Genomic DNA, 17,696 nt, shown 5'->3' with positions numbered 1-17,696 from the left:
TGGCCTCCTAATGCCAGCGCCCAGCCCTTTACTGAAGTGCTTTGCTGCCCCTCCCGTGGTGTGGCATGCCCGGAGCAGGCACTCCTGCCTACTAGCTCAATGATTGGATGGCCGTCACTCAGGCAAACCAGGGGCAGCTTTGTGAATCCCCATCCAGGGATTCAGAGTAGACTGAGGGGCTGCCAGGAAGCCCAGCTGGACAGCGAGGAATTTACTCCTGCAGGTGCACAGACAGCATGGAGCTGGCTGTCTCGCTTAGCATCTTGTACCTGGGCTTGCGGGTGGACCTGACTAAATTCTTGAGTTTGCTGATGTCAGGCGCCAAGCAGGAAATGGGGGTGGCGATCCCTCAAGGTCTCTATTTTCCCAGGGCTTCCCTCACCCGTCTTTAGGTGCTCCAAATGGCCCAGCTAGGGTGGGAGTTGAGTGTGGGTTTGTTAATTTCCTTTGTTCCTTCTCGAGTATGGAAGGGAGATGGGAGGAAAGAGTGAGGATGGAGTTAAACTTAGTGTGAAGCTGCAGGCTGGAGGGGAGCCCACGTGCCTTCACGTGCTTAGAAATTACCCACGTCCCTAATAAATTGGCAGCTTGTGTGGCTGCTTCCTCCCTTTTGGTTTCTTTTATATCTTGCTTTTGTGAGAGAGAATTTACCACTGATGAGCCTCACGCCAAATAATGAATAGAAGGCAAGTGACCCCAGCTGTCTCTGCCCTATGCCATCCCCAGGAACGTCTTGTCAGCCCTAGTGGTCGTCTTTGCCCAGCCAGTTTGTCTGGGACGATGCTGCTTCATTAAATTGCCTCATGACTGCTGTCTGACAGTTTTGATTTCCTTCCTCTCCAGGTCCCCCACAACTTATTACTCTACGTGCAACATTGGGCAGAGCAAGGCAAAGATGTTGATTTTCCTTCTTTTGTTCTCGGTTTCTCTGAATATTAACTCCATCTAATCATGTTTGCCATTCTCCTATCTTTTGTGTTGTTCAGTCACTAAGTCACGTCTGACTCTTTGCTCTTTTGCTGTTGTTGTTTAGTTGCTAAGTTGTGTCTGACTCTTTGCGACCCCATGGACTGTAGCCCACCAGACTCCTCTGCCCATGGGATTTCCCAGGCACACATAATGGAGTGGGTTGCCATTTCCTCCAGACGATCTTTCTGACCCAGGGATTGACCCCAAATCTCCTGCATTCGTAGGTGGATTCTTTACCGCTGAGCCACCAGGGAAGCCCTCTCCTATCTTTGCTGCTGTGTCACTTCAGTCGTGGCTGACTCTGTGTGACCCCATGGACTGCAGCTTCTCCCACCAGGCTTCTCCGTCCATGGGATTCTCCAGGCAAGGACACTGGAGTGGGTTGCCATTTCCTTCTCCAATGCATGACAGTGGAAAGTGAAAGTGAAGTTGCTCAGTCATGTCCGACTCTTAGCGACCCCATGGGCTGCAGCCTACCAGGCTCCTCCATCCATGGGATTTTCCAGGCACCCAGTACTGGAGTGGGGTGCCATTGCCTTCTCCCTCTCCTATCTTTAGGGAAGATTAAATTGTTGGTATTTAAAGGGAAGATCAGGGAATCTTTTTGTTTTGGCAGCACCATGTGGCATGCAGGATCTTAGTTCCCTGGCCAGGGATCAAACCTGTGCCCCCTACATTGAGAGCACAGACTTTTAACCACTGGACTGCCAGGGAAGTCCTGGGCAGGGAATATTTTTGATTAGAGTGAAAGTATTCAAATTCCAGTAGTGCACAGATTTAAAACTGAGTTCTGTGTGTTTCAACATGGTCTTTTTTTTTTTTTTTTTAAAGAATATTTTCTGTTCTGGATGTTTTCCAAACAGTCTGTAAAATGCTGTGGGAGCCATTCACCTAGAGACGTCACATCAGTGATTTAAGATTTAGAGGGACTAGGGGAGAGAAGGTTCAGGAAGGCCCTGGAGATTTGGGGCCCATCTCATGCTGGGTCACTGGAAACGTCCTCAGCTAATTGGACCTCGTCCTGTCAGGACACATCAGACAGGGTCTGGTGGGGGTGGGATGGTCTGGCTGCGCAGGTGTCACTGCTGTGGGTCCTGGGAGTGCTTTGTTACTCTGGGGAACAAGCCGGCCAGCAGTCATGTGGACCGAGGTCAGGAGACTGTGCTGAGCTGGGTTCTCCAGGAGCCCAGGAGCCAGGACTGAAGTCTGGACTATTTTGGGCTGTGTGGTGGCAGAGTTGGTGTGTGTGTGTGTGTGTGCATCATTATGAGTCTATATCCTCCAAAAATCACTCCCAAGACTAAAAATGTGTGTTTTTTCCACCATTGCCTTCCAAAAAAGAAAACAAGTCTTTAGTCTTTGAATTGTGTTAATGGGGAATATTAGGTCCCACAGCAGGAAGTCTTTCTCCCTTTTTGTTGCCACTTGGTCCCTCTGCCCTCCTCTTGAGTTTCCTCGAGACTCTCTGGAGCATGGACATGGAGGGTCCGAGCCTGCGGGTGGGTTTGTTGAAATGCTGGTGTGTGCCCCAGGATGAGCACACGGCTCCCTGACGGCTCTGCAGAAAGGAGTGGTGGGGGCATGTCATTCCAGGCAGCCTGGAGCCCTCCACTCCCTTCCCTGGCCCATACCTCCACTCCACCTGACTCCCTGATGCCCCTGGGTGGCCGGTGACTCTGGACTGCCTCCCTGGACTGGGTTTGAGTCTGTGACCTTCTTGCCGAGTTAAGGGGCTGGCCTGTGAGGTCGCCTGGACTGGTGGGAAATTAAAGTCTGAGGATATGGACTGATATGTACTTTGATCTCCCTCCTCGGCCACTTAGTAGCTTTGTGGCTTTGGTTAAGTTCCCTGTCCTCTTTGAGCTGCAACCTCCTTATCTGTCGGTTTCAGGGAGGATGTCCACACGTGGCAGCTGAGTCCCATACCTGCCACACTTACGGATTACAAGTGTGATCGCTGAGGCTGAGGGGCCACCGGCTTTGTGTGAGTTACTGGTGCACCATCCGAGGGGTCCCCAGCAGGCTGCTGCCAAGGAGCCTCAGTCCAGCAAAGGACACCCCTGCCCTGGATACGATCACCTGTGCTTTCCCATTCCAGTCCTGGGCAGAGGCTGTGGTCCCTGCAGGGCCGCCCTCTCCCCCTCTGTGGTTGGCAAAGGGCAGAGTCTGCCAGGAAAACCTTCAGCCAGCGAGTCACCATTTATTTATAGGTCTTGGAGGGAGACAGCCCCAAGGCTGTGGGGAAGGGCCTGGCGGAGGCAGCTGCAGGGAGCAGGGGCAGCCAAGGGGGCAGTGATTGTGGTGGGGGGTCTGGAGGAGGTGCAGAGGCTGGGCGGAGTTTGCGTGTTGGAGACTCGGGGTTCCAGCGGAAAGCTGCTGCTTCACCTGGAGATGGCTATTTATGAAAGTGTAGACAGGGGAAAGTACAAGGAGATGGCAGCGCCCCAGGATGAGGTCAAGGGGAGAGGGGACAGTCCCTGGGATGGCAGAGGGTGGCTGTGTGTGGAGAGGTTGCCCGACAGGAGCTGGGACCTTTAGTAGAAGCTGCAGCCACCCAACAGTGACCCAGCGAGGAGGTGGCTGAGGGTATTCAGACCCCATCTCACTCTTTTCCTTCTCTCTGATCTGCCCCTGGCACCTGTGGCTGGCCCAGGCCACCAGAGGCAGAGGGGAGGGAGCAAGTGGCTGACCGTGCAGGACTCCTGGGGCGACTTGGCAGGGAGAAGCATGGCAGAGGGAGAACCGGGAAGGGCCAATGGAAGAGATTCGGGGAGGCAGACAGGATGGGGGCTGAATTCAGTGTACTTCTGTGTGGTCTTGGTGGAGTGTGTAAGCTCTCCAAGCCTCAGCTTCCTCATCTGTAAAATGGGAAAGGTAAAGACAGTCTCTGCCGCATTGGGGTACAATGAAATACTAAGTACTCAGCAAGGTTCCTTGTGTACTGTAAATGAAGATCAAACAGATCAGCTGGGTTCACATGAAAGTGTCCAGCTGAGCAGCTGCCATGTATTGTGTAAGGCCTAGGGGGTATCATTTATCCAGTGCCCGCATGATACTTACTGAGTGCCTCCTCTGCCAGGTACCCAGCCTTAGGCACTGGGAATACAGGCGTGAACAAGCCAGACCAGTCTTTCCTCCAAGGAGCTGACGTATCTAAGCGGGGGGAAGATAGGTAGTAAGTAAATATAAATAAAATAAGTTTTAATAGTTGGCAAGATGCTGAAAAGGCCATAAACCAGAGTGATGGGTGAAGAATGGGTGCTCTCTGAGGGGGTGGGCTGAGCAGAGTGGGAGGAGCAGAAGCAGCCAGCCCTGTAACAACCACAGGGTGCCTGTAGAGGGGGCTGCAGGCCCCCACCCAGGAGGAGGATGGCGTCTGGAGGCAGACAGGCTGCGGGGAGCTGGGCACTGGTTGGATCATGGCGTCACCATCTAGGGTGAGGGGGAGGACTGGCGTCTACACATGCGCAGTGACCATTAGCTGGTTTTCTTATTATTTAATACATATTATTATTTTAGAAAAGGGTGGTGTAAGTAGATTCAGTTCAGTTCAGTCACTCAGTTGTGTCCGACTTTGTGACCCCATGGACTGCAGCACGCCAGGCCTCCCTGTCCTTCACCAACTCCTGGACCTTACTCAAACTCGTACCCATCGAGTCGGTGATGCCATTCAACCATCTCTTCCTCTGTCGTCCCCTTCTCCTCCTGCCCTCAATCTTTCCCAGCATCAGGGTCTTTTCCAATAAGTCAGTTCTTCGCATCAGGTGGCCAAAGTATTGGAGCTTCAGCTTCAGCATCAGTCCTTCCAATGAATATTCAGGACTGCTTTCCTTTAGGATTGACTGGTTGGATCTCCTTGCAGTCCAGTGGGTACAATGTAAAACGTTCCCATGGATTAGCAAATGTTTACTATCAAGGCAGCGCGAGTGGAGCGTTTGAAGAGCACAGTTCTGAGACAGACTTGCCTGCTTGCACCCTGGCTCGGCTAGGTTAGAATATCATGCTCTCACTCTGTGGCCGGGGGTTCAATCCCTGGTTGGGGAACTAGGATCCCACAAGCTGAGGCCAAAGGGAAAAAAAGAGACCCTAGCCCCTCAAGGCAGTGTATGATGGTTACTGCATGAATGGCCAGACCATTACTGGACGAGGTGTCATCGGAGGGCTGGGGGGCGGGGCAGGGGGGTGTGGACAAAAAGGCTTTGAGGAGAGATGGGAAGATAACAACAACAACAAAAATTTCTTTTTAAAAAATGCTGTCCAGATCTGATGGCATCAGTCAGGTGAAGACAAAAATAGTCCAATTGGTCTGCCCCAGAGCACTGCTCTTGCTTTTCCTGTGCAGCCCTTTGCCAGCTTCCCCAGGCCCTGCCTCAACCTCCCTCTCGTGTCTATCAAAAGGGCCCAGCTCACTGCCCCGCCCCCCTCCCTCCCCCCACCCTCGCTCACCCTCCTCCACCCGGACACACACAACCTCCTTCAACCTGCTGGACGCTGTGAGACTCTTCTACTTTCAACTTCCCTCAGGCCAGAGAGAGAAGGAAAGGTTAGAGGTCAGAGGACAGGAGCTGGGAAGCTGGGAGGGCCAGGGTGGAGGTGGAGGGCAGTGTGGGTGGAATTAGCCAGAACCCTGTGTTGTCTGGCAACTGGCAGATTCTTCTGGTAAGATAAGTGGAACCCTCTACAAGGTAATTATTAGAGAGCATAAATTCCCCAGATAACCTGTCCTCAGAAGAGATATTGATGGCCCTGGGGCAGGCCTGCACTGCAGGCTGCTCCCTCTGCGATATTGACTCCTGTCCCACCTCCTCCTCCCTCTCCTCTTTCTCCTTCGTTCAGTTCAGTTCAGTTGCTCAGTCATGTCCGACTCTTTGTGACCCCATGAACCACAGCACGCCAGGCCTCCCTGTCCATCACCAACTCCTGGAGTTCACTCAAACTCATGTCCATTGAGTTGGTGATGTCATCCAACCATCTCATCATGCTCTGTCGTCCCCTTCTCCTCCCGCCCTCAGTCTTTGCCAGCATCAGGGTCTTTTCCAATGAGTCGGCTCTTCGCATCAGGTGGCCAGAGTATTGGAGCTTCAGCTTCAGCATCAGTCCCTCCAGTGAATATTCAGGACCTCCTCCTTCGTTACCTTTCCTCTAATCAGCTGCCCTGCCCATCCCTCCTCCCTGCAGACCTCAGCCTCTTCTGGAGCTTTCTTTTTGCCTGCCTCTCAGCTCTCTTAATGGCGGAGTTCCTGGAAGACCGTGTGGCCACGTGAATACTTGTGGCTTCAGCAGGGTTGGTGGAGGAGGGGCAGCCCTGTGAGGAGGAGTTTCTAAGATGGGAAGGAGGCTCTAGCTTCACTTGGGCCAGGGTCCCCAGAACGAGTCAGGGTCAGGGCCAGGACTGGACCTGATCCTGGGGATTGCAGCTCAGGTCTTAGCAGTGTAGGCAGGTTGTAGATACCCGTTGGCACATCTCTGCTCTTACAGTACTTTCTGAAGCCCTCTCTTCTCTCCAGGGCCTCCCAGGCTTTGGCTGCTATTCTGTAAACATTTATGTAACAAATATAAGAAGAGGCAAAGGGCTGGGTAAGGGGCCGCCAGAGAAGCAGGGTCGCTGGGGGAGTCTCTCCTTTCTTGTCCCAAACAATTCGGTTCTAGCCCCAGACCTGCACCCCGACTCTTGACCAAACTGGACCTGTCTGGCTTAGAAGCCCACTTACTGCCATCACGGACAAGTTCTGAATGGGGGGACCTTATCGTTCTCTGACTCTACACAGCTTATCCATAGGGTGACCTGATCATCTGTCAGCAAGGCAAAGGCACTTTTGAGAGGGAAAGCAGGTATTAACTTTTACGCAAAGACCTCGGTGTGAACCGGGACTGTTCCATATAAACTGGGTCCTACTTCTTGAAGTTCTTTGCCTAAGATGATGCTGGTAAATAAAAGCCTCTCCAACTTTCTACAGTCCTGGTGGTGTTTTAGTATGACTTAGAGATTGGACAGGGGTGATGGGGGTGGGAGGTGGTGGTGCTGCCTGGCTGGCCTGCCTTATCCCTAATTTGGTTCTGCCCGTCATCCATCCTTTACAATATGCGAGGGTGAGTCTCTCCATTTTACAGATGGGACATGGGGGCCCAGCCAGGCTGAGAGACTTGCCTACCCACAGGGCCTAAGTTCCATCTCTGACCTGGAACCGAGGTTCCAGCCTTGATTCCCACCTCAGGCATCAGGGGCCAAGTCCCCTCCCTCTCTGTTCCATGGGATGGAACATCCTCATCAAAACGGCCAAGAGCTGGGATGCTTCTGTCAGCCTTGTGCTGATCCTGATCACTTTCTGGAGAAGGAGAGAGATGGATGAGTGAGGCAGGGAGGCACGAGAGGCAGAAGAGGCAGGAGTGAGAGTCTCTGTTGTGCCTGGTTGTTCCTGCAATTTTATTTGGAGTGACGGGGGACGAGTGAGTTTTGACGCCTCCTCCTTGACAGAGAGCACCCCAGGCAGGGGCACTGCTCCCAATCCCTCTGCTGTCTCAGCAACAGTCTTTAGCTCACCAGGAGGAAATGAGGTCTGTGCAACAGTACGAAGCATCATTTTGCCCTTCGACTCAGAGTGCTTCATAAGTGAAAAGGGGCTTTTGAGGAAGGCTTGGAAAAAAAAGTTTTAAGCGATGAGGTTTGCTCACTGTGGTTAACGATAATTATTAAATAGGTAGGGTGAGCTAGTGCATGTTTTCCTTATTATTAACTGTATTTATGGGTTTTTATTAAGTTGTGCCCAGCTGAGATAATTGTAAAACTATCTGCTTAAGACTCTAAGGGTTCCCATTCTATTTTCTTTCATTTCAAAGATGGAGTCTTTTCGTTATTCAAGGCTTATGCTATAAACCAGGAGTCGGCACACTTCTTCTGTAAAGATCCAGAGGGTAATTGTTTCAGGCTTCGCAGGCTGTGTGGTCTCCACTGGAACCCCTCAGTTCTACGACTATAGTGTGAAAGTGGCCACAGACAATGCATGACCGAATGGGTGTGACTGTCTTCCAATAAAACTTTATTTACAGAAATTCATGATGGGCCAGATTTGGCCCAGGGACTATAGTTTTCAGGCCCCTGCTGTAAACAGAGGAGAAATTCCTAAACTAGGAGCCTGAAGACTGAGGATTGAATCTCAGCCCTGCTGATGTGTGGCTGGAGGAAGTCACCTCACTTCTCTGGTGGTTGATTTTCCTTGCAATAGAACAAAGGTATCAGACGAGATGATCTCTAACACTCTGAGTATTAAATCCGACTCAAGCTTATGATAACCTGGCATCTTTCTTTTCCTCCCTGCAGTGGATGTTCAGAACCAGAGGGCCTCTCAGAGGCCATAACCACTTGTCTACCTTTGGGATGCATTTGGTTTCTAAACCACACAGTGGTGGTGATGGTGGTTTAGTTGCTAAGTCATGTCTGACTCTTGTGACCCCATTGTAGGGGGCGGGGGAGCTACACTCTTGTGTAGCCCATCAGGCTCCTCTGTCCATGGGATTTCCCAGGCAAGAATACTGGAGTGGGTTGCTGTTTCCTTCTCCAGGGGATCTTCCTGATCTAGGGACTGAACGCAAGTCTTCTGCATTACAGTCAGATTCTCTACTACCGCACCACCCGGGAAGACCACATATGTAATATTTTGATCGGGCTTCTCACTGCGGTGCCTTCTCTTGTTGTGGAGCATGGGCCTCTCGGGGGCTTGGTCGGTAATTGAGGCGTGTGGGCTTAGTTGTTCCATGGCATGTGGGATCTTCCTGACTTAGGAAGATGGCTCAAACCCATGTCTCCTGCAGATTCTTCACCACTGAGCCACCAGGAAAGCCCCCTGCCTTACTTCTTGAGTTACTGAGGGTGACTCTGTTACAGGAAAGTCTACCTCTGGACTATTTGGCAGAGGATCCCAAAGAGAAACAACTAAGATTACCCAGCAAATCGGTGATGATGTTAGAGAAAGCAGATGCCTCCAAAAAAGGAAGTGTTGCTCAAGTCATTCTAGTTCTGGAGGCTCTACTCTCTGCCAAGCGGTAGCAGTGTCCCATTGGAGCCGATAGCGTAGTGGCCAAGAGCGAGGTTTTCTGCACGGAAATTTCCCGGGCTTCTGTCTTCACAGCGCCACTTAAAACCCTAGGCACATCACTTAAAACTCTCTGTGCCTCAGTTTTCTAACCTGTGGAATAAGAGGAAATATTAAGATGGGGTTGTTGCGAGGATGAAATGAGATTATGCATATGAAGTGCTTAGAACAGTGCCTGGCATACATAGTAAGTGCCCAGTAAATGGAAACCTTGCCTCTATTATTTCTATGATCATTATCATGTTGTCATTCCTCTGTAAATATGTAGAGGGTGTCTCTTCCTCATTTTTTTTTTTTTCATTTAAAAATTTTATTTTATTTTTTGAAGGATATCTTAGAAGCTCAGAGTTTTTATTTTTATTTTTTGGCCATACTGTGTGTGGCATGCAGGATCTTAGTTCTCTGACTAGGAACCAAACCAATTGCCCTCTGCAGTGGAAGCTTGGATTCTTCCCCACCCCCCTCCCTGAGGCATTTTATTTGTATCTATTACATCCCTAGAAAAAGAATCCAAGGATTTCCCCTCCTGTATGTTTTCGTCTTGCTTCTTCATGGTCCATGATGCCAGCTGAGGTTGTCAGTACAATGAAACCAAACTGACGGGATGGGAGCAGGTTATTCTGCCATTTTCCTAGATCTTTGAGTTGCACATCAAATCTAGGGCTGATCACTCCACACTTATTTAGCCTGCCTTTGAGGTTCACAACAATTTTCCCAGCCCTGTGATCATCAATGATTTCAAATTTGCCAATGTAACCATGCTTCATCATCACTGTTAGAAACCTGACGATGACTTTGGAGAACAGCCTAATAAGGACCTGGCGTTTGCCTCTCTTTTCGGCATTGATGATACTCTTGAGAGTATCAGCCAGGACATTCACGCGCACCATTCTGGCGGCACGGAAAGATGGCGGAAAGAGCAGAAGCTTGGATTCTTAACCACTGGACTGCCAGGGGAGTCCCTCATTCTCATTTTTATACCAGACTCATCTTCAACTTTTGGGTTATGGATGTGGCCTGAATGCTTTTCTCCCATCCTATATGTTAAGTGACTCTTGATGAGGTAGAAAGACTGAGGGAAGAAAATGGGGAAAGGCATGGGAGGAGAGGAAGGGAGAGAAAAAGGAATGAAGGAAGGAAGGGAGGTAGCGAGGAGGGAAGGAAGGGAGAGGACTTGGGAAAATAGGTCCATGAGGAAAGGAGAATCAGGTTCTAAATGCATTCATGTTTCCTGATACTTGTAGGGATGGGAAGAAAAACAGACCTCCTTCAAGCAGAATGGAGGTTTGGATGTCCTTTGTCATTATCCTGGGATGTAGAGGTCATGAGGTATTTAGGTATTTCTAGAGTGCACTCACCTTTCAGTTTGGTTTTGAGTTTTCAAGATATTTCTACCTCTTCCACCAGAGAATTTAAATTTCAGGACAGGCTGGTCATATTAGCCTGGCTTCGTTCTGTCCTTATTAAAAGGTTTACAGCTTTGTGCCTCCAAAAACAGCAGACCTGAGACAGTTTTCCCAGGGGGTTGCCAAGAGAAATTGGGGTGACTCTCAACCTTGCGGCAGGTTAAATGAGACTCAGTTCTCCTTTGTTCGGCTTGATGTCCCTTAGAAGGACAGCCCAGAGATCACTCGGTCTGCAGGGCGTTTGCTTCTGCAGGCTGATTTTAACCAACTCTGACAGGAGGGCAGAGGCCCCCAAGCGGGGTCAGGACCACAAATCCCATCCCAGCAGGTGCATGATGGGGAGACAGAGCCCTCCAGATGACCTTCAGGTTCCCATTGATTTCCCATCCAGTGGTGCTTCCCCACCCCCATGCTGATCCTGCCCCGGCCACCACCCGTGGGCTCGGCTCTGGCCGAGGACACGGATCTGCTCTGTAAGAAAGAACATGCAGAGGAGGTTAATTCAGAGAGAGGCCCTTTCAGGGAACTGGAGCAAATTACTCTGGAGACCGTGTTCTGGCCACCGCTGCTTTACAGTGCCGATATCAGTCCTGGAATGTCCTTTTTCGGGCATAGAAAGGAGTGGCTGATGGCATGAATGGCAGCACTTATCCGCTTGGCCCCACTTCTCTTCAGGCTTTGGGTTGTGTAGGTGGCATTGTGGGGTCATGAGCAGGATTTGGGCATGGATAGTAGACTCCCCCACTGTCTAACCCGCTGAGTCTGTTGGGAAGATCACAAGTGAGAAGATGCTGGTGTGATTCTTGCATTGCTGGGAGCCTCTCCCTAGCACTGACCTTCTTGTCCCCCAGAAGGCTGGGCTTCCACACCCTGCGAACTCTCTGCTGCAGGTTGGCCTGGATCTTTCTGTATTTGTTCAGCGTTATCTGATGAGCATTTCCTATGTGCCAATCCTGTGTTATGTGTAGGGGATCCAGCTGTAGGCAGTGAGATAAAGACCTTGCTCATCCAGGGTTCACAGTTTTGTTATGTGGCAATGATCAGCAGGCCAAGAGAAAACAGAGAGACTTTTTTTGAGAGTGGTAGATAGTTTGAAAAAAAAAAAAAAAAAGAATATGAGATAGTAAGGGTTAGCACAAGAGGGGAGTAGGTTGGGCTACCCTAGTTTAAATAAAAGAGAAGCCAGCCATGAGATCTGGGAGAAACATATACCAGAAACAGGAAAAAGCATGTGCAAAGGTCCTGAGGTGAGGTGATTTTGGTTTATTAGAGAGACAGAAGAAGTGCAGTGAGGAGGCCAGCAGGGATGAGGGGGCAGGAGACAAGATGAAGGAGGAAAGTTGGGCACAGCCCCATAGCCACAGGAAGTTGTTCACATTATATTCTAAGTGCACTGAGGCCATTGGAGGGATTTAAGGAGGAGAATGTCATGATCAGATTTCATTTTAAAAAGATCACTTGGTCTGCTGCACTGAGAATTGACTACAGAGCACGTGTTCTTTGTGGCTGTATTTTAAATGCCAGACGAATATTCCTTTTACTGGGGAGAGCAGCGCTGAGGCTCTTCTACTCCAGCGGGAAAGATGGGGTCTGAGGATGTATTTGCCCAAGACTTGACTCTAATCCATGGTCGGCTTCTCTTGGCAGTCACACTCGGGAGACAGCATGCTGGTGCCCAGCACACAGCTGGGGTTTCAGAGAGGACTCAGTCTATGAACCAGAGAAACTAAAGATACTTGCTCAATCAATAAAGTTTCTGTGATGGGTGTGTGTTTTCTAAGTATGTTTCACCCTAAATAAAGCATCCCCCCTCCCCCACTTTTGAAAGTTGGTTGCATTCTACACATTCTTTAGGCTCCAGAGGAGAGATTTATTTTGTCACGTCTGGATGCCATTTAAAAGGCAAACCTTGGACACCAGAAAAGCGGCGGTTTTCTTCCTCCCCAGAGCATCCTCCTCTTCCGACTCCCCGCCCCCACCCTCCCATTATTTACTGGAAGGAATCACTCTGTTTTCCTCCTGCCTCCAGTCTCCTGTCCTTGGCAGCCCCTTGACTTCCACCCTGAGTTGTGTATGTCATCAGAACACCCAGTGGCAGCTCAGAAATCATGGCCAGGTTCAATATAAATTCCGTCTTGCTTAGGCAGCTTTGCATAATAAGTCCCTGAAAAGTCTTCACCAGAGTAGATGCCGGAAAAGCGATTTATTAGGTCTAGCAGGCCTGAACGTCAAGACTGAGTGGCGTTTCAGGCCACGATGGGCGTTTTAGGGTTCAGATTCTTCGTCTGACTTGGCTTTTGTAAGGCGATACCCTCGGCCCCCAGACACCTTTCCTGTGATGTTAGGAAGGTCAGGGTCACCTCCAGAGGGACCACTCTAAGGAAGTCAGGATCTCTGTACAATTGCCTCAACCAGGTCTCATGGGTGCTCTGTGAGAGATGAGGACTTCTGTGGGACTCGTTGGCTGCAGTTGAGTGCTGCCAGGTTAATCCATGCCTGTTGCCTGAAAACATCTCCCACAGGAACAAAACAAGCTGAGTTAAAGTCAGTTAACCAGGGTTTCGCACTCTGCTATTAAAACATGGCTGAAGGGTATCACAGGGCTCCCTTGTTCGTGCCCTTGCTTTGCAGGTTAGGGAAGCTGTACTTAAATCCCCGAGTCTTGGGACCTCCCCTGGTGGTCCAGTGGTTAAGAATCTGCCTTGCAAGGTAGGGGACTCGAGTTCGATCTCTGGTCAGGGAACTAAGATCCCACGTGCTGTGGAGCAACTAAGCTCGTGCACCGCAACTGGAGAGTCCGTGCGCCTCCAACAGAAATCCTGCGTGCCGCACTAAGACCCAATGCAGCCAAATAAATACATAATTAAAAAAACAAACAGAAACAGTATAAATGTACTTAATTAAAAAAACCCAAAACTCGATTTTCATTGTTCACTGAATCGCTGGGGGATCTGTCAAATATCCAGATGTCTGGATTACGTGCACGCTCTGGCATCAACATTTCACACTGCCACCCACCCTCCCGCCTGTGTTGATTCTGACACAGAACCAAAGTTTGAGAACCACTGCCCTAGATCATTCTTCTGGAAGGCGGGGTGATGGCGTTCTTGATAAACACAGAAGGGGTGTTTCCCGCATCACCAGAGTAAGTCTTCCTGGGGGTGGTCTGATGATAGCACAGCACGGCATTCAGCGAGCTACTCAGGAAGTTCAGAGAAGAGGAGGGTTAGTTCTGCATCTTGGCGTGAATGCTGTAGATGGAGAAATACAATCTCAAGAGCTGAAGTGACCTTTTTAAAGAGGATGAAGAGAATTCAGTAGGATTTGAACTTACAGGATCTCTGTTTTCAGATGCCTAATCCTGTGCCCTGGAGAAGCCACATAACTTCAGGCTCACCTCATTTTCATATGGAGAAAGAGGGCCCCCTCGCATCCCTCAGCTGTGACACTTGATGAGCTTGCTGAGGATGGCATGGCGTTTCCATCAAGCAATCCATAGTTATCACAAGCTTCTACGTTCTCAGCACAGTGCTTGGTGGGGATAGCACAGAAGTATAGACCTCTTAGTCCCTGTCTTCAAGATGGGTGGGGAGAAAGAAGGACAGTGGTAGAGACTGGCCAAACATGAATGAGACAATTAAGGAGATCAGAGAGGCAGAGAGCAAGAACCACTGGCTAGAATAACTGGGGAAGCTTCCTGGAAGACACAGGGCTTCAGCCAGCCCTTGAACAGGGTGAGATCAGCCAGGCTGAGGACAAGAGGCAAGAAAATTCCAGATAGGTGGGGAGGGAGGGTTCTGAGTAAAGTATTTTGTTGGAGTCCAGGGAAGGCCTGACCTGACCACCTGACCTGCCTCTTGAGAAATCTGTATGCAGGTCAGGAAGCAGCAGTTAGAACTGGACATGGAACAACAGACTGGTTCCAAATAGGAAGAGGAGTACGTCAAGGCTATATACTGTCACCCTGCTTATTCAACTTATATGCAGAGTATATCATGAGAAATTCTGGGCTGGATGAAGCACAAGCTGGAATCAAGATTGCTGGGAGAAATATCAATAACCTCAGATATGCAGATGATGCCACCCTTATAGCAGAAAGTGAAGAAGAACTAAAGAGCCTGTTGATGAAAGTGAAAGAGGAGAGTGAAAAACTTGGCTTAAAACTCAACATTCAGAAAACGAAGATCATGGCATCTGGTCCCATCACTTCATGGCAAATAGAGAAATAGCAAAAACAGTGTCAAACTTTATTTTTCTGGGCTCCAAAATCACTACAGATGGTGACTGCAGCCATGAAATTAAAAGATGCTTAGTTATTGGAAGGAAGTAAGGAAAGTTATGACCAGCATATTAAAAAAGACAACATATTAAAAAGCAGAGACATTACTTTGCCAACAAAGGTCCATCTAGTCAAGGCTATGGTGTTTCCAATCATGTATAGGATGTGAGAGTTGGACTATAAAGAAAGCTGAGTGCTGAAGAATTGATGCTTTTGAACTGTGGTGTTGGAGAAGACTCTTGAGAGTCCCTTGGACTGCAAGGAGATCCAACCAGTCCATCTTATAGGAAATCAGTCCTGAATATTCATTGGAAGGACTGATGTTGAAGCTGAAACTCCAATACTTTGGCCACCTGATGCGAAGAGCTGACTCATTTGAAAAGACCCTGATGCTGGGAGAGATTGAAGGCGGGAGGAGAAGGGGACGACAGAGGATGAGATGGTTGGATGGCATCACTAACTCAATGGACATGGGTTTGGGTGGACTCCGGGAGTTGGTGATGGACAGGGAGGCCTGGTGTGCTGTGGTTCATGGGGTCTCAAAGAGTCAGACACGACTGAGTGACTGAAGTGAACTGAGGGAAGGCCTGTCTGCTTCATATACACAGGAAGGTCAGATAAGGATTTATTCATTCACCCGTTTACTCATTCCTCCGTCATCAACCCAACACAGCAAGCTCTGTGCTGGGCTTGGGGACAGAGCCAGGTGTGGTGTCTGCCCTGGGGGCAGGCTTTGATCCCTGCGATCCTTGTGCGGTCTACTCTGCTCTCCTTGATGCTGGAGGCTGGCCTCGCCACCCTGCTGCCAGATGTCTTGGGATGGAGGTTTGGCTGGGCGCCTGCCAGCCTCAGAGACACTGCGGTGGTGACTGTTGTGTGCATGTGTGTCACGTGGAGTGCAGTCAGCGGGCTCAGGCAGAGGCGAACAGAGTGGCAGGGAACACTGCCCTTGGATGGAAGGATCAGGAATCACCATTGGTTACCTCTGAGTTAGAGGTTCTATCTCATCTATTAATAATCATTTCAGACCTGAAGTAGGAGCTTATTGTGGGAAGGAGAATTTAGGCTCAGGGAGGGTAAGTAACTTACCCCAGGGCTGTGAAGCCAGTGGGCAGTGGCGCTGGACTCAGCCCTGCCTGATTCCAAGTCTCTGATCTACCCCAATATCAAGACCCTCCAAGGGCCTTGACAGCTCAGTGGAGCAACTTAGGACCTTTGGGCATCAACGTGGCTTCTGTACTGAGTACAAAACTGAAGACTGAGAATGAGGGAGATTTCTTTTTGTCAGCTGGGGAGGAGAAGTGTTGGAGTGACTGCATTCAGTAGACTGCTGAAATAACCAGGGGGTCATGCTGAGGACTGAGTGAAAGTGCCTGCAGACATTGTTTTAAGTTTTCAAGGTTGCCAGTAGACAGTTGTATAATCTCAATCACCAACCTATGCTTTACTGCTCTCATCTATCATAAGTGAGTGATACATGAGTTGTTGAAAGCAATTCGACAAAGAAGTTTTGGGCACCTACTGTGTGCTGGGCTCCATGTCAGATGTTGGAAGTGAATCGGTGAAAAGGCCAGCTATGCGGGGCTCCGGGGAGTGCCATTCACACTGAAGTTTAATATGAAACACATCCCCTCGTGTGGTTTAGTGCAAAAACTAAGTGGCTGTGTGTAGTGGCCCTGCCCTCATGGAGTTTATAGTCTAGTAGGGGAGACAAATATTAAACACTGAGTTGAGTTGAAAGGGACATTATTAATAGTATTATTATTTTTGTTGGAAGAAGACAGAATGAGGAGGAAGGGGACTGATTCTCTGTCTTACTCATTCTCTCTCTGTGTGAGTGTGTGCTCAGTTGTATCCAACTCTATAGCCCTTCCTATTTAATTTATTTATTCTAAAATATTTATTTATTTCATTTGGCTGCATTGGGTCTTAGTTGCAGCACGTGGGATCTTTGTTGCGCTTTGTGGATTCTCTCTAGTTGTGGCACTCAGGCTCAGTACTTTTAGCTCAGGGTCTCAGTAGTTGCGGAGCACTGGCTTAGTTGCCCTGTGGCATGTGGGATTTTAGTTCCCTGACCGGGGAGGGAACCCACGTCCCCTCCACTGAAAAGTGAAAGTGAAAGTAAAAGTCACTCAGTCGTGTCTGACTGTTTGTGACTCCCATGGACTGTAGCCTGCCAAGCTTCTGGGTACAAGGGATTTCCCAGGCAAGAATACTGGAGTGGGTTGCCATTCCCTTCTCCAGGGGATCTTGCTGACCCAGGGATTGAACCCGGGTCTCCTGCCCTGCAGGCAGACGCTTTACCTTCTAGCCCATTCCCAGAGCCTCCATTGCAAGGTGTATTCTTAACCACTGCACCACCAGGGAAGTCCTGAGTCTTTGTTTTATATAAGAAACTCTGTCTTAACTGGGGCTGCTATAGCAAAATGCCCATGGAGTAGGTGGCTTAAACAACAGACATTTATTTCTCACAGCTCGGTGGCAGCAAAGTCTGAGATCAGGGTGGCAGCATGGTCTAGGTGAGGTCTGGTGAGGGCCCTCTTTTCAGGCTGCAGATAATTGGTTTCATGCTGTGTCTTCACATGGCAGAGACAGAGAGAGAGACACACACACAGAGGGAGAGAGAGAGAGGAGAGAGAGAGAGGACAGAGAGAGACAGGAGGGTTGGGGGAGAGGAGAGATGGAGAGAGAGAGGAGCGGGGGGAGAGAGAGGGGAGAGAGAGAGACAGAGAGAGAGAGGGAGAAAGAGAGGGGAGAAAGACAGAGAGGGGGAGAGAGAGAGGAGAGAGAGGAGAGAGGGGAGAGAGAGAGAGGAGAGAGAGACGAGAGGGAGAGAAGGGAGAGAGAGTGGAGAGAGAGAGACAGAGAGGTAAGAGAGTGAGAGAGAGGGGAGAGAGAGACATAAGAGAGAGGAGAGACAGAGAGAGACAGAGAGGGAGAGAGAGGGGAGAG

General features: G+C 49.7%; 2 protein-coding genes across 6 annotated transcripts in view; one reads left to right on the top strand and one right to left on the bottom strand.

Annotated features, from left to right (window-relative positions):
* Positions 1 to 17,696, top strand: part of DPF3 (double PHD fingers 3) — a 291,918-nt gene that overhangs the window by 93,333 nt on the left and 180,889 nt on the right. Inside the window, exon 1 of one of the 5 annotated variants that reach the window (XM_055538554.1) lies at positions 2,277 to 2,953. The exons of the other annotated variants lie outside the window; for them this stretch is intronic. The gene's annotated coding sequence lies outside the window, so the exon portion shown is untranslated. Of the gene's footprint in view, positions 1 to 2,276; positions 2,954 to 17,696 lie in introns of those variants that run through there. 5 annotated transcript variants of the gene reach the window in all.
* On the bottom strand, positions 9,532 to 9,952 carry LOC129621763 (40S ribosomal protein S15a-like). The gene has a single exon (XM_055538556.1). The coding sequence runs from the start codon at positions 9,947 to 9,949 to the stop codon at positions 9,557 to 9,559; it is 393 nt and encodes a 130-aa protein (XP_055394531.1). The 5' UTR covers positions 9,950 to 9,952; the 3' UTR covers positions 9,532 to 9,556.

Source organism: Bubalus kerabau, chromosome 10, assembly GCF_029407905.1.
Source record: "Bubalus kerabau isolate K-KA32 ecotype Philippines breed swamp buffalo chromosome 10, PCC_UOA_SB_1v2, whole genome shotgun sequence".
Classification (NCBI taxonomy): Eukaryota; Metazoa; Chordata; class Mammalia; order Artiodactyla; family Bovidae; genus Bubalus; species Bubalus kerabau.
Note: the sequence above shows the minus strand (reverse complement) of the source record. Positions and strands in the feature narration are given on the sequence as shown.

Coding starts and splice junctions, on each gene's coding strand:
- LOC129621763 (XM_055538556.1), bottom strand. CDS start 9,949: ATGGTGCGCGTGAATGTCCTGGCTGATACTCTCAAGAGTATCATCAAT.